The 16,329-nt window shown below is 34.3% G+C and overlaps 2 protein-coding genes across 8 annotated transcripts; one reads left to right on the top strand and one right to left on the bottom strand.

Annotated features, from left to right (window-relative positions):
- Nucleotides 1-1,114: 1,114 nt before the first annotated feature.
- LOC114274534 (NAD(P)-binding Rossmann-fold superfamily protein) lies at nt 1,115-9,027 on the top strand. Of its 7 annotated transcripts, none has more exons than XR_014330385.1 (13): nt 1,135-1,388; nt 1,511-1,566; nt 1,670-1,703; nt 3,593-3,691; nt 3,781-3,929; nt 4,359-4,397; nt 4,950-5,042; nt 5,570-5,668; nt 6,316-6,417; nt 6,764-6,847; nt 7,254-7,312; nt 7,551-7,616; nt 8,839-9,027. XR_014330385.1 is itself a non-coding variant. In XM_082870256.1 (13 exons), the coding sequence occupies exons 1-13, from the start codon at nt 1,313-1,315 to the stop codon at nt 8,964-8,966; spliced, it is 1,071 nt and encodes a 356-aa protein (XP_082726382.1). In that variant the 5' UTR covers nt 1,135-1,312; the 3' UTR covers nt 8,967-9,027. The 7 variants fall into 7 exon arrangements, 6 of the variants coding, with proteins under 6 accessions (XP_082726392.1, XP_082726382.1, XP_082726395.1 ...); XM_082870256.1 differs by having other exon boundaries at nt 7,254-7,299; XM_082870269.1 differs by having other exon boundaries at nt 7,241-7,299.
- A 1,055-nt stretch (nt 9,028-10,082) lies between these two features.
- Nucleotides 10,083-15,184, bottom strand: LOC114274533 (AP2-like ethylene-responsive transcription factor BBM2). The gene is made up of 8 exons (XM_082870280.1): nt 14,659-15,184; nt 13,837-14,542; nt 13,510-13,592; nt 13,098-13,186; nt 12,684-12,757; nt 12,520-12,570; nt 11,876-11,952; nt 10,083-11,372 (listed from the first exon to the last, which is right to left on the bottom strand). Exons 1-8 carry the CDS (start codon nt 14,879-14,881, stop codon nt 10,426-10,428), a joined length of 2,250 nt encoding a protein of 749 aa, XP_082726406.1. The 5' UTR covers nt 14,882-15,184; the 3' UTR covers nt 10,083-10,425.
- Between the last annotated feature and the right edge of the window lie 1,145 nt (nt 15,185-16,329).

The following is a 16,329-nucleotide window of genomic DNA, read 5'->3' as shown; positions in this document are numbered from 1 at the left end:
TATGGTTTCTGAATGACTGATATATTGTTATAACTGACTATTTTAAATACTGAAAAGGACATTCATTCTTAACCTCTTTACGCATATGTTATTCACTGGGCTTTAGCTTACTGTTTATATATATATATATATGTAGGTGTCTAGGCACCAGATCGGAGTTAGGAGCGTTGGGTTAGACTCCATTTTTGTCAAGCCAATCAACGTGCCTCACTGCAAGGTTCCAAGTGTGTCCAAGCCATGACTGTTTTGGGGTGTTTTAGATTCCCTCTTTCTGTCTCTGTTTTTGTATAGACTGACTGTACTTGTACTGTACTGTTCTAATATGGATTAGGTCCCTGTCCTGGATGATTGTATATGCATGTATATACTGTTTTGATTATGAATGTAAATATGTATGGAAAGTCTTTTTGCATACAGACTGTCACAGCTCATTAGACATCTTTTATTACTGCTTTGGCTTCCGTCTGCCCCTGTACTCTGTATTACTGTTATTACTGTTAAGCAGGCCTTCGGTAATCACGGATTACTAGCCGATTACGGTGCTAAACCCATAGGAGCGGGTTTGGATCGTGACAATTTGATAACTTCAAAGTGTTGGCTAGTAGTCAAGACTACAGGCTTGAGATGTGTGCTCCCTTTAAAATAAAGAGAAATGGATAGAAATCCCTTCTTTGTTTGAATTACCAAATACGTGAGAAATACATTTATCTCATAACTTTTGTTTTCAATCTCTCCAAAAGTTGAGAGAAATGAAACTACTAAATATTATTTTGTTATAATATCAAAACTATCTTTTGAGATATAGAACAAATAAAAAGACTAACACTTATAAAAAGATTAATTTGGTAATATAACATTACATCATTTTGTTTATTTTATTTTATATAACTTAACCAAACAAGATAGGAGATAAATCAATATCATCTATTTTCTTTTCTCTCTTATTTATTCAAATAAAAGGGAAATAAATCACAATAATATTTCATTTTTTTTTCTAATAACTTAGATAATCATTTATTTTATTTTCTCTCATAAATTACCAAACATAAGTGTAAACAATTTAGAAGACCAAAAAAATATATATAAATAAAATTTTTAATATTTTTTAATTTTCGAATTTTAACTTAGGAATGCATAATGCAAAGTGGAAGAGGTTAAACTTGGAGTGGGCATCGAATAAGGATCAAAACATAATAAGTGGGTATAACGAAGGACCACTTGTGTAAATTGCATCCTCGTTGTGTTCGCCAGCATCTCTCAGCATCCAGCGACGGCGAAGTAGAGGAGCAACTGTAACCGAGGCTGTGGAAATATGCTGACCCTTATCTTCATTCTGGTTTCTCTCGCTTCAATTGTTGTTGTTTTCTTCAAATTCTGGACTGCCGATGGTATACAATTCCGAAACAAACCCACTTTACTTTCTCTGTGTGTGTGTGTGTGTGTGTAGCAGCTTAACAATTCTCAGCTTTCTGGGTTTTGATTTATTTCGCCATGTGATTGTTATTCTTAGGGGATTTCACGTTGATGTCCAAAAAGCACGCAAAACGCGAAGAAATTGAAGATAAGGTGTGCACAACCAATTTTCTACATTTTAACGTATAAAAAATCTGATACCTTTAATTTTTGAATTTTAAGTATTGATTTGATTATTTTGTTGTTGAATGTTTAGGTTGTTTGGATCACTGGGGCAAGCCGTGGCATCGGTATGCGATTAATTATGTTTTAGTAAACAAATTTATGTGTTTAACGTTTGATTTAGTAATGTTAAGTGTTGATTTCATGGTCTGTATGCAGATAATTAGTTGTTTGAGGTATGCCTTGGAGCTCCTTTGATGAATTCAGGAGAATACTTGTTTTGTTTGTTAGAAAAATAGCATATGCCTATGTGAAATTATAGCTTTAAATTAAATTCATTTATGTGTATGTTGTGTGTATAGATTCTTTTATATTTCACTTAGCAGTTTTCATCTTCTTGAAATGGGTTTTATGTGTATTTGTTGGCAAATTCTTATAAGGTTTTGTATTGGAAATTTGTATATTTGTTTGTTTTTACATGGATCCAGTTTCTCCACTTGACTCTATTTAAAGCCACATTTTCGGTTAATTCCAAGACATCAAATCGAACTAACAATTCACATTGCCAAGGATAACACTCATCTTGTATCATTGACCAATTTTATATAGATACTGCATAAATGACCAGGCCAAGTTCATTATACCACTACCAGAAAAAACACCAAAAGTGAATTTTTAGTCGTCAAAAGTCGGTTTTTAAGTTTCTCCGACTAAATTTTTTAGTCGCCGGTTTGGTCGCTGAAAAACTGTCGCAAAAGGTATTAGCAACTAAAAAACTTTTAGTCGCCAAAAACCAAGTCTGTAGCGACTAAAAAACCAATAATTTAGTCGTTAAAAAAAATTAATTTCCGCCTAAAAATAACCACTTTCGGCGACTAAACTTATTTTTAGTCGCCAAAACCTCCACTTTTGCCGACTAAACTGAATTTTAGTCGCCAATTGTCCACTTTTAGCTACTAAATTTTTTTTAGTAGCCAAAAACCTTTACTTTTGGCTACAAATTTTTTTGTTGTCGGTAAAACACCTATTATCGGCGACCAAACTATTTTTTAGTCGCCAAAACCTATACTTTTGGCTACTAAATTTTTTTAGTCGCCAAAAACCTTTACTTTTGGCTACTAAAATTGTTTTAGTCGCTAAAACCCATATAATCGGCGACTAAACTGATTTTTAGTCGCCAATTACTACACATTTGGCTACTAAACTGTTTTAGTCGCCAAAAGTCTTCACTTTTGGCTATTAATTTAATTTTAGTCGCTAATTGTCCTACTTTCAGTGACGAAATTTATATTTTTAGTCGCTAAAACTTCTTTTTCTTGTAGTGTACCAATATTGTTCATGTTTTAGGAAAATTGAAATTGTCAAACTGGGATGAATTTGGATGGGAGCGGGATCCTGTTCTGCACCGTGGTGTTTTTTTCCGAGGCAAACACCATAAATTTGTGGAATCTCATTGTTTTTTCTAGATGGTTGTTTCATTTGCTAGAAGGTTCTCTATTAAATATAAATATTCAAGTTTTGAGTTTATTATGAAATTTTGGAATGACCACTTTTCAATTGCAACCAACAAAAGGACTGATGACTTCTGGTGGAAAATTTTGAAATGCTTTGGGTTCTTATTGTTAACTTTGAATGCCCTGGTAACTTTTGTGCTTTACTGATTTTAAGATGATGCTTAATGTTTTGCAGGTGTGTACATTATCTCTTGATGAAAGATGGCCTTAATGTTGAACTAAGTCTTTAAACTTGTTTAAATGGGTTAGGTGTTCAAGATTTTGGCCTTTTCCATATATTTTTTTAATCATAAAGAAAATAATTTGGAAGCATGAGATTTTATTTTTAGTTCCTTTATCTTTTTTCAATAACTGCCGCTTTGAGCTCTAGTTTTGGTTCTTTCACTCTAGGCATCTTTCTTCTTATTTGCCAAAATGTTCTGTGAGTTTTTCCTACTTTGGAGCTTCATTTGTTCCATGTTTTATAGAAAGTCTTATTTTTTCTCTTTACTATTGGATGGAAGGGGAGGTTCTTGCCAAACAACTTGCAAGTTTAGGTGCTAAGCTTATCATTTCTGCTCGAAATGAAGCTGAATTAGAGAGAGTCAAGAAACAGCTTTCTGGTATGTCCTTCCACTACGAACTCTATTCCCTTTTGCTCTTATTTTTCTCTTTAACCCGTTTTCTTGATATGTGGCTGGCATCTATGCAGGTAAACATGCACCTGATGAAGTGATGATTTTACCATTGGATTTGGCATCTGGGGAAGATTCTCTAAGGGTAGCTGTACAGAGAGCTGAATCATTTTTTGCCGGTGCTGGTGTGGATTATATGATCCACAATGCAGCCTATGAACGCCCCGTAAGTGTGAAGTTTCTGCACTAGTGAGACCCAATTAGGCATGCCGCTTGAATAAATTAATTTACTGTACATGGTACTAGACGTAGACCAGGTATGCTATTTTCTTATGATTAGGTATAAAGCAGTGCAGAAAATTCAAGTGGTATAATTATATCATCACAAATTTTATATTATGATATGGCTACAATGACTCATTATAGAATACAAGGTCTGTGCATAACATGGGTTACTGCTAGTATATACATATTGATAAGTTTTAGTTTATGTTTCTAGATGATTCCTTGCATTTCCATTGTTTTTTTGCACCATATCCCTTTTGTTTTCGAAATGCTTTTAAATCGTTTCAATTTTTGAATGATGAAAGCAAAAGTCTTGCTATCTAGATAAAGATGCATTTTTTGCTGATGATTACCCTCTCTTCTTTTGTAGAAAACTACAGCTTTGGATGTAACTGAGGAAGGTCTAAAGGTATTACACCAGCGAATGTATGGTTAATACAAATTAGGCTTGTCAATGGATCAGATTGTGTTGCAAATCCAAATCCAAATATGATCTGTTCGGTAAGATGCGCCAGATGGTAGCCTGACTGATCAATCTGGTTGATCAGTTAAGTAATGGATTGACCTTGGTTTAGGTTAATCCAGTTCAATCTATGATCCAATTTGGTTGAAAGAGAGATGTTATATGAGAAAATTATGCATTCTATCTTGATGTCTGTATATTTAATGTGATTGATGATTCAATGTCATTCTTCCTTTGAATGCTACTTCATAAGAAAGTCTTAGTTCTTTTATTTTATTTTATTTGGATGATTCCTTCTCTCTTTCTCTCTAAAGTCTGACTGCTGACTTCATCATATGCCATGAGTCTATGAGCAGTGTGTTGTCTTTATATATGTACGAGTCAGGTCTCTCTGTCATATATAGATACCAAGTTTTTTTAAGCTATTTTTTTTTTTCCCCCTATTTGTTGGATATATTCTCAGAGATTAATCATATTATTACTCTGTTTTGGAACCAGGCTACATTCAATGTAAATGTTATCGGGACAATATCTCTTACTCGGCTACTAGCACTTTTCATGCTTAAGCGGGGGAGGGGTCATTTTGTTGTGGTATGTGGAAATTAATGATATCCATTTTTGTTTGATAGAGACACTTATTCCTATCTAGAAACTTTATTTATTTTTTTAATTTTTAGTTTGAGGTAAGATGAATCCATGTTATCATCTTCATGCATGCAGACAAAATACAGACCTAAATGGTGGACCTTGACATGAAATTCATTACTTGGGTGATTCATTACAATCAAGTTTTCAGCTTTTCTCAGTTTTTTTTTTTTTTTTTTTTTTTTTTTTTTTGGGGGGGGGGGGCACAAAATTATGATATTTATCCACAAGAATTGATTGGTTACATAATTTATCTTGTTGATTAGTGGCTTCATTACCTGGTAATGCATTTTTCCCCATTGTTCCTCTTTTTTTGCTGGGTGGGTATTGGTCATGCCAATTGATGAGAAAATTACCCCATTATTTTCAGACAGATGCTGCTTTTTGTTTCCTTTATGTTATTGTTATTTATTTATTTATTTTTTCCTTGTATCATCATATTTGTTTTATTTTTAACTTCATTTCATGTGCAGATGAGCAGTGCTGCAGGGAAGGCACCTGCACCAGGTCAGGCCGTATACTCTGCTTCTAAATTTGCTCTAAATGGGTACTTTCACTCTCTGCGTTCCGAGGTATGATTACAATTTCTGTCGTAATTACTGTGGTGCAAAATGCAAATTGCACATTGTACATTCTGCAAATTTTTACCGACTGCTTGCATACACTGTAATACTTGAAAAAAATTTAGAAGAAAAGGCAGCCAATGCTGTGAGTTCCCTGATGAGATCTGTTGTAGCCATGTACTTAATTTGATGCATTTCATAGTCACTAAGGTATCATTCTTGAGAGTTTTGAACTGATTTAGAATTCTATGTGGTTGGCTTATTGGCATAGTGTAAAGGTATCAGGTGGCATTTACTGATATTATTTGTCAGGAGAGCTCGAAAGCATGGACTAGAAGGTTTACTGAAAATTGTTCATTTCTGGCAGTTGGAACGTTTAAAAGTTTGATTAATGAATTGTTCTTCAGATTATTGATAGAATCTTACTTAAACAGGGCAGAAAAGATCAAATCTTTCTAGTACATTTGTTGTCTGCCCGTTTATCTGTCTTATACTTGGGGATAAAATATTAAATTGGGGAGGCTTCTCCTGCTGGATGACCAGGGAACAAAATGGACAATAATTTTCTTCCTCTTCGTCTTATTGGAAAGCATCTTCTTGTTTTTCCTCTTCTTCATATCCTTTTTATCTCGCATGCTTATCTTTTGTGATTGCAGCTCTATAGAAAAGGAATCAAGGTGACTGTTGTATGTCCTGGACCGATAAAAACGTCAAGTGTTCCTGAAGCGAGCACCTCTGGTCAAAAGGGCTTTTCTGAGGTAATTTTCTTAAAATGATTTTCTCTAATGGTGTCATGAATTATTTGTCATACTATTCTTACTTTAAGTTATTTTCTGCATTTCAGTTATATGTATTATTTATCAATCTTGTTGTCACAATTTTATTTTTTTCATGAATTAAAATATATTATGTAGTAGGGTAAACAGAAAGGCCATTACTATCATGCATCTTGGTATACCATGACTTTTTCCAAAGTTTGTGTACATCAAAAGTGACTAACTGATTGCATTGCTGGCTACTTGATCAGTGAGAAGGCATTTAGTAGTTGTGGAATGGTAATTCTATAATGCCTTTTATTCAGATGCTTTCTTTCTGTTTTCTCAGAAGCGTGTGTCATCAGAGAGATGTGCAGAGTTGACAATTATTGCTGCAACCCATGGACTAAAGGAAGTCTGGATATCATATCAGGTATTATCAATGAGATTAGAATATTATTTGCAGTAGCTAACATTCCAAATTTTTTTTGGATCTTATAAGTGAAAAAGTAATGAAAATAATATCAGCTTGCATGTTGAATGATGTTTCTGTGTTCATAAAATTAATGGGATAAAGCCTGGATGTTGACAACTAAGTTGATGGTGAAATATAGTGGACATATGGGTATATCCTCTATGCAATAGGCAGCAGCATAGCTAAAATAGAAAAATAATATGGAAGCAATTTATTGTGGTTCATTGAAAGGTTGGTGTCAGTTCTCTTCCCATCCTTGGCATTTTTTTCTTGCTTAAGAACATGACCAACATCTTAGTTTTAGTATGACCTCAAGATTGATTTTTAACATAAAATGACATGTGGAACAAGGACACCATTGCAGCGAGTTTGGGGAGTACTTTGGTCAAACGGCAAATTTGGGTTCAAAGGTGGGCATTGAGGGTAAATGAATCACTCTTCCACTTACAAAGCAATTTTTACTATTTTTCTTGAAATTCGAGTCAGTATTGCTGACGTCATTGGGCAAGGCTTCAAGAGTGGACCTCACTATTATAGCCGGTCAAATGTTTGCCTTATTCATCATTGGCATGCTCTAATATGTTTTAAGTTACTTGTTTGCTCTACTCATGTATGACATTTAAAATTTCTGATTGGTTTTTATACTTGGTTTGTCTTGTAGCCTGTACTTGCAGTTATGTACTTGGTGCAGTACATGCCAACCATTGGCTTTTGGCTTATGGACAAGGTATTATCTATGCTCCCATCATTAAAACATTTGCCTTGTTCTAGATGTGCAATCATCACACAAAAGCCTTAATAATGTATGACATATTAGGAAATTAGGGCCTAAGGTTGTATACAATGAGATTTGTGGTGGATTTATGGCTAGTAGAGCTTCTATGGTTGGGGTTTGAATTGGTAGATGAAAGGTTTGATGGTTCACAGAAGGGGAAAGGTTTAAAATGGTTCAATCTTCCGAGTTGGAAGTTGCTGGATTTTCAAATAAAGGGCTTAAACAACAGATATTTATTGTTTGTTAAATCGGAGGCCAATAGGACTGGGCAGTTGGCCTAGTAGTCCATGTAGCTGTCCCTTTGGACAGTGAGAAGGTTAGATGTTCAGGGTTTGAGTCCATGGAGCGACGGCGGCCCTTTTGTTATAATCTAACTCATTAACCCCCTAACATCCTATCATATGGCAAAAAAAAAAGAGAAATTTTGAGGCCAATAGGTAGGGGAAAAGTTTGGACTTGATTTGGGAGAGTTTTGAGCTGAAATCAAGGCTGTTTCGAGGCTGTGAATTTGTAACCCGAGAACAGTGTCTTGAATCTCTTGATTGTTGCTCAGAGAATAAAGAAAAGAAGGAAAGAAAGTGAAAAATGGTGAGGGCTTTCCCTCCCAAGGGTTAAAACAAAATCTCATATAAGAACAATACGAAAATCTCCAAAATTCAATTCTTCATTGAAAGGAAAGATCAGTTGCACATATGTATGAACTTATACTAATAGGACTAGAACTTCAAATTAGGAAACTAATAGACTTTGATTATTTAGGATATTCTAGACCTATTATAGACCTTGCAGATATATATGAGCTATACTAATAGGACTAGTTGCAAGTGTGTGCATTCAAAGCTTGTTTGGTTGAATCTTTGAAGATAGGTTCCTATCTGAATGAACCTTTTCCAGTGACTGGTTCCAACTACATAAATGAAACTCAAGGTGATTGGCTTGTTTAAACTGAAAATTTTAATATATATATATATATATGAATGAACAAAGAACAATCTGGGGGTGATCTGGTCATTTGGACATTCCATTTCATTCTATGCAGTATTATCTACTAAATATCATGTTATAGCTTCTGCTTCATTTTATTATCGCAATTCTGTGTTTTCTTGAGTGTTATGTGATTCTGTTAGTACTAATTGTGTCTTTTTTGTTTGTTGGTTTTGGTAAATGGGTCTAGATTGGAGCAAAACGGGTAGAAGCTGCTGCACAAAAGGGGAATACATACTCGTTGAATTTACTATTTGGAAAAAACAAGGCACTGTAATTTTTGTGATGCTTCAGGACACTCATTTATTAAATACATAGATAATCAATCAACTCTATAATATTTGTCTTAATAATATTGAATTTTTCTCCTCCCTTTTCATATTTCTCTGTTCAAGTTACAATTTTCTCATTTTAGCTACACTACACACTTTTCATATGATAATCTCTGTTAGCTGTTCACTGCAACCAAAAAGATGGTTGGCAATGTTCATATATATATATATATATAGATATATGTCTTGGAAGTAGTTTAGTGATCTGGGCACAAACCACTATTCTGGCGTGGTTTAATACCACATGTGTACAAATTGGGGGACATGACTCGAGTTTGTGGCTGTTCACTCTTGGGTTTTGTATGCTTGCTATGCAATTTGCTTGGCTAACATCTTTGACAATTTCTTTTTATTTTCCTGGATAATTTTTCCAATTGAAATTATACGATTTTATCATATTTATTTTTAATAAATGAACGGGAATGATCATGAAATTTGACTATCAAATTATTTTAATTTTTTGAAACAAATATGACAATACAGAAAAAAAATTATATAAAAAAGAAGGATAAAATCATTGGAATTGGACATATGGTTGTTGCACGGGCCTATGGACTCGTGTTGAAGAGCCTTACTCTAGGACATGCGGTTGTTGCATGGGCTCACAGACTTGTGTTAAAGAGCCTTACTCTATTTGTTAATAACAAATATAACTCTTACTACAAATTCAAAAAATTTAAAACATGTGAAAAAAAACTCATGTCAGGTATCTTCACTTTTAAATATTGGTTGCTTTTTTAGACAATTAGAATTATTGAATACCTTTAGGGCTTGTTTGATTGGATAGATTAGAATATGGGATTGAGATTATTAATTCATTGGTCCAATTATCGTTCGTTTGTTTTAACATTTTGATTTAAGATTATTAATCTAATGGATAATTAATCCAACAAATTTGTCCAACAAATTTGTAGGATTATTAGTAATGGGGTACGGGTGAAATTATTAATCCAATGGATAATTTATCCTATTAATCAAATTGGATAGTAAATATCACACTAATTTTGATAGGATTATTAATATTTCACTATTAAAATGAACCTGAGCATACTACTTAAAAAGAGAAAAAGAAAAGAAAAGAAAAGAAAAGAAAACTCAATCATGGTATAACCCATTCTTTGTTCATCAAAATGTTATTCAAAATTACAAAGTCTGGTGTATTATACTTTCCGAGGATCTGTAAGTGAAAAGTTCCCAAAATTAATAGCAACTGAGAGACAGAAACTAAGCGAACTCTCTCACTTGCTATTGAGATGAACTTCAGTTAGATGATCCTAACCAAACTTTTGCATCAACTGTAGAAATCAAAATCAAAAATCAACAAAATTAGGAAACAAATTATAGTTGCTGTGTACATTCTTTTCTTGCCCTAGAAAGTAGACTGAAAACCCTCTTCACATCCATCCTCCTCCATCTATTTCCTTCCAGATCAAGACTCTCTCAAATCATGTATCATTCCATACTGTGAAAGTTTGAGCTCCATGACAAACTGCCATATTGTTAGACCTAGCTGGTGCAAGTGTCGGTACTGCTGTAGGAATCCAGTTGTTACAAGATGTGCCCTGAATCTGATGATGATGATGATGATGATGATCATATTCATACACACTCGCCTTCACCGCTCCACCACCACCACTCAATGATTGTTGATGCTGCGAAAGATAATACAAGTTCCTTCCATGATAAGGATCTGGCATCACACCAAATATGTTTTCATTATCCCCAAAACCATGAGCTGTAGTGTTGTTTCCTTCTTGAGAAATCACTGTTGCAATTGGCATCACAAAACCACCACCGCCATTACTATCTCCTCCACCACTATAAACCAAGGAATTGGAGCACGCAGAGCTGTGTTCATCCAAGCTCATGAGGTTGTGCAAAGCAGAAGTAGGGTGGTGGAAGAAATTGTGAGTATTGTTTCCCAATTGTAGTTGGTTTAAATCATCTTGATGATCTTGGTCTTGTTCTTGCTCTTGCTTACACCATACTGGCATTGTTGCTCTTTGCTGCTGCTGACCAATCCCATATGGGTGGTAATGCATGGTGGAGCTATAAGGCTGAGCTTGTTGGAATGCAATGGTGGGCCATCCATCACCGTAGACTGCAGCATTGGTAATTCCATGATCGGTGAGACTGAGATGTGAATTTAGCAAGTTGTTGTCATCGACTAGGTGGGTATTGTTGTTATGCATAGACATAGTTGTCATGTTTAACTGATCTGCCTTGTCGGCGGCATCTTTCAGTCGCTTGGCAGCTCCGCCAATGGGTAAAGTGCTACTCTCAAGTATGCTTTTAACATCATACCTACTCATGTCAAAGTTTGTTACTGCATTCAGTCCTCTGAATTTTATTGCTGCTATGTCATACGCTTCTGCTGCTTCCTCCTGGGTGCCTACAATAAAATTATAATTAATTACTCAAATTAATTATACTTTTTACGGAGTTCTAAGTGAGAGTTGTGATGCATGTCTTAATTTTCTACATAAATTGCTTTTTGTTTTAGCCTTTTCTTTTAAGTCTTTTATATATATGTTTTTCTTATTTCCTTTTGAAATGAAAATCTTTCCAATGTAAGCATTTAGGTCATCCACTTAATAAGAGTTCATGTGCATATGCATCTCATCCATTAATTTATTTGTTCTTCATCAACGACTAATGTAATATGTTTCATTTTCACTGGATACAGACAAACTAGCATTTCTATAGAAGTTGAATTTTTTTTGACTTGTTTCTACTGATTTACCGCTCCCCCTTCCATATATATGTGATTTCATAGATAACAATGAAAAAAATTCATTTTAATTTTTTTAAAAATACATATGAACTATATATCTAGAAAAAAATAACTAAAAATGTATTAGAATTGAAAAAAATGTTGAGTAGAGAAATACTTACTGAAAGTTCCCAAATAAAGGTCCTTATTCCCTGCAACTCTTCCAATCCTTGCTTGCCATCTACCATGTTGATGATGTCTGTCATACAACAAAATTGATTTCAAATGATAAATACATATATTACTATCATTTGTCAATCAACAAAATTGCATTTACATCCTGATAAACCCCAGTTTTTTAAGGTCAATTTGAATGTACTTACAATAATTATCAGCTTATGATGTTGTAAAATGTACCCAATAGTGTTATATAATTTTGAGAAACCACACATCTAACGATTAAAATTATTAAATCTTCATCATATTTAGATTTTAGCACTTCATTTGTGGCCAGTAAGTAATAACCATGGCTGACTTTATAAGTTTTTCTAATTTTTTTACAATTATGCATCATCTTGAAGCCAATTAGGCTGCCAATGAACCATTGTTCTTTTGCGCAATAATTTCTTCACAACAAGGTACTAAACCAGTACATATGCAGAAGAATTCTTACTTCAAAGTGCCTTTTAAGATGACAGTGCATTGAAAAAAAGGAAAAAAAGACAGAACTAAAACTCATCAACATTGGCCTAATACAGATGAGGAAAAGCTGAATGAAAGATATGTAAGAATGCAGATATGTCACAATCAATCTGGTTAAGTTTACCTTGTAACTCCTCGATAGATTGATGCTCCACGAGAAAAACCACTGCTCTTTCTGCATTAAACATAAAGAGTATTAAATACTAATTTCATACATTAGTTATTCTTCATATATAAATCAATATCACAATGAAATCAAGAGTGCATTCCTGTACTATATATACGTACCTTCGAAGAGATGCAACATACTCCTGTCTGGTCATGTGCTTCATTTCTTCAATTTCTTTCTCGTAGTTGCTTGTCTGACATTTCAAAACAAATATAAAATAACTGCAAGAATACCAAAACAAAAATATGTGCAATACAGTATGAACACATTTAATGTTTGATGGTAAAATTAGGACATCCAACTTTTTGGATATGAATTCCCAACATTTGTAATCTTAGAAAGAAAAAAAAAAAAAGGATCGAAACCTTTTAGTGTGTGATAACTGATCACTATAAAGCCTTTCCCGTCCCATAAGAAGAATTATTTAGTCTTAAAAAAATGGGCGGGACAAAACTTCCGGGTCACAGAGTTTAAAATATGTCTAAGGTATTCATTTATTATTTTCAAAAATTGAAATGGAAACAGAAACTTACAGGGAAATTTGTAGTGGTAGTGGTGCCCCAGTACTTCAATGCCGCTAGATCATAAGCTCTGGCTGCTTTCTCTTCCTTATCATAACCTCCTATATTTCCGAAACATATTACAAACGATTAAAAAAAACAAAATCATTGGTTTGGAAAACCCTTGATCTCATGAACAAAAGTTACATTAATCAAGTGATTTAATTTTAAGGGAAATAAAAAAGGGAATATAAAAAAGGAAGAGCCACAGGGAGCACTTTTTAACTTACCCAAATAAACTGCAGAGACGTTGAAGAAGCCCCATACCAAATCATTATATAAGAAATCAGTCCCAAAAAAAAAAAAAAAAAAAAAAACACATGTTAAATACAAAATAAAATGTTTTGATTTAAATTTAGAAATAAAAAATCTAACTATCCCATACCTTGCCTGCCTTTGCGAGTCTGTCCTTCTCTTCTACAACTATTATCCCATAGATGAGCCTCATATCTACCTGTCCATCTATGTCTGCAAAATCAAAATCACCCTCAAAAAGTTTTAACATGCATCAAAAAATCAAGATTACAATAAACACAAATGTTCATATCTACATAAGTGCACAAAATAATTTGAGGAACAAACATGCAAAAGTGTAAACAAAATTATTTCAAACCGTCTATGTGTGGTCTATATAGTTTAGTTGGTATTAGACAGTATCAATTGATATATCAGTAAATATTGGCATCCGAAGTTCAAAATTTGGATATTTTACCTGGTTACACCACGGTATATGGAAGTCCTTTGACCAAATGTGTCAATAGATTTGCGAGGCACCGCCTCTATTGCACCAGTTTGCGCATCGAGAGTTGTCTCCTTGGGCTGGCTGTTATCTGATGAAGTACTCTCACCTCCTCCACCGCCACCGCCACCACTAGCACCACCACTTGCAGTCAAAAGCGGCAGAGGAGACTCGGTCCTCATCGATAGCGACAAAGTCTGTGCACTTGTTGGTCTTCCTTTAGCCACTCCTCCAATACCACCACCGCAACCACCGTCATTCTTGTTCTCTGGTTGTGTGGGTGTCGGTTGATTCCTCAACCAGTTCTTGATCATAGAAAGGCCTATAGTGGTGGTGGGGGTGGTGGTGGTGGAGTTGTTGTTAATGCTTACTCCTCCATTACTCCCTTGGCCATTATCGGCGATTGCCTCCGACGGAAGCTGCAACGAACAGTTTGGATACATGTTGTAGTCAGCAGCAGCACCGCCACCACCAGTGACGCCGCCATAAGAAGCAGAGCTAATGGTGTTGCACCGACCGGAAAAAGAGTGTCCACCGAGGAAGTTTTCAAGCTTTGGCCCACCTTGGTTTTCAAGGTTCTGACTATTGCATGAACTACCCATTAGCATAGAATAGTCTGATGATGAGTTTGTTTTGTAGTTAATGTCAGAGTTCATACTCATATCTTTCATATTCCAATCTGCAAGCAAACCAAAAGAAGAGAAAAAAAATAAATAAATAAAAAAATTCTTTATGCATGTTTCTAGATATAGTAATTGTAAATGATTTGATGGGTATGCGATGTAAAGAACAAACCTTGAGATTGATTGTTTCTGTTGAATGCTTCAAATATGCCAAAAGGGGCTGGGAGGTTTAGAGAAGGAAGAACAGATGAGTCAGAAGAGAGATCAAAGCATTCAGCGGAGACATCTGTACCGGAGATTTCATCTTGATGATGACGCTGAGGCTGCTGCTGCTGGGGTGGGAGTTCTTGTGGTGAGAGAGAAAAACCCAACCAGTTGTTCATGGAAGAAGCCATTAATTAGTATTTTCAAGGTCCTTCCTGTGGCTATGGGGTGAGACTGAACTAAGATATACTAGAGTTTTAGAGAGAAAACCATGAGTTGAACTTGAAAGGAGAAGGAAGAAGCGGAAAGGTCTAAAGAAATGAAGAGAAACTCAACTCAATTCTTCCAAGGCAGAATGAATAGTAAGTAGTACTACAAAATCTCTCTGAAGAGTTATAAGTAATAAATAAACTCTCTCTCTCTTTCTCTCTCTCTTTCTTAGGGCTACCATGATAAATGAAGTGCCCCTCTAATTCAAAGGCAGTCAAAGCTCTAATCCCAAACCCTCCTTATATGAATGAGAAGCAAATGGTAGACTCACGAGGGTAGCCTTGTATTTTTGTCTTCCTCTCTTTTGTTTTCAATTTTTTTTTTTTTTTTTTTTTTTTTTTTTTTTTTTCACTCTGTTTTTTAAAGAACTCATAATTACTGGAGTACTAAAAATTTCAAAATGTGATTGTGTCTTTGCACATGATTGAATTGTAAAGATTTTGAAACAATTGATCTTATATATGTCATTTTTATACTATCAAAGAAATGAAAGGATTATATTGAAGTGTAAATTTTATGTAAAAAATTAAATATGAATTATATATATGTATATTACTTCTTTTAATAAAAAATTAATTTTTTTTTAGTACATACAAATAGTGATAAACATGACTACTTCTTCCCATTCTTCCTCAAAACACCAAAGTTTGTTTTTTTTCTCAATTTCTCTTAAGAATTTTATTAATCAGTATTGGCTCACTGACATAAAATAAAATAAGATAAAAAATAAAAAAGGATACACAAGCCTATAAAAATTTGAATTGTGGCCTGCTTCTTGTTGTACTTTTCTACATAAATAAGTTGAAAACTCTTTCTTTCGTTTTCATCCAAAAATAGGCAATAGTAGCTGTAGCAAGTTGAGCACTGGAACTTATCTTCATGCCTTTTTTATAGTTAATTGTAAATTATTTATTATTAGGGAAACACATGAATAAAATAAAGGAACTCATACATAACCCATGAGCATGTGGTTTCGTAGCCTTAAAACAAACCTAGCAGTTTCAGGGATATACCCTTTCATTTTCATTAATATTCTTCTACTTGGTTTGGTTTGGTTTGGTTTGGTTTAGCTGTGGCTAATTGACTAAAGAGAACACCTGTGGAAGAAGATGAAATCTGACAAAGGGTGTGACAAAAAACCCACACGTAGCTCCTCTCCACACCCATTTATTCATATCATATTATTCATTCATGCCCAGTTGGACATAAGTCATTTCACTGTCAGATATCTGGTCCAGCTGCCACAGCCCTAACCAACCCTCCCTCCCCTACTTTTTCATTTCGCAGTTTTTTTAATTTGTACTCAAATGAATGACGGAATCAGATACAATTTTCTTTAACATGTAAGTGTTACAAAAATATATAATTC

The sequence above is a fragment of the Camellia sinensis genome, chromosome 1, assembly GCF_055761805.1.
Source record: "Camellia sinensis isolate YWXY chromosome 1, ASM5576180v1, whole genome shotgun sequence".
Classification (NCBI taxonomy): Eukaryota; Viridiplantae; Streptophyta; class Magnoliopsida; order Ericales; family Theaceae; genus Camellia; species Camellia sinensis.
This window is presented reverse-complemented; position numbering and strand designations above follow the sequence as displayed.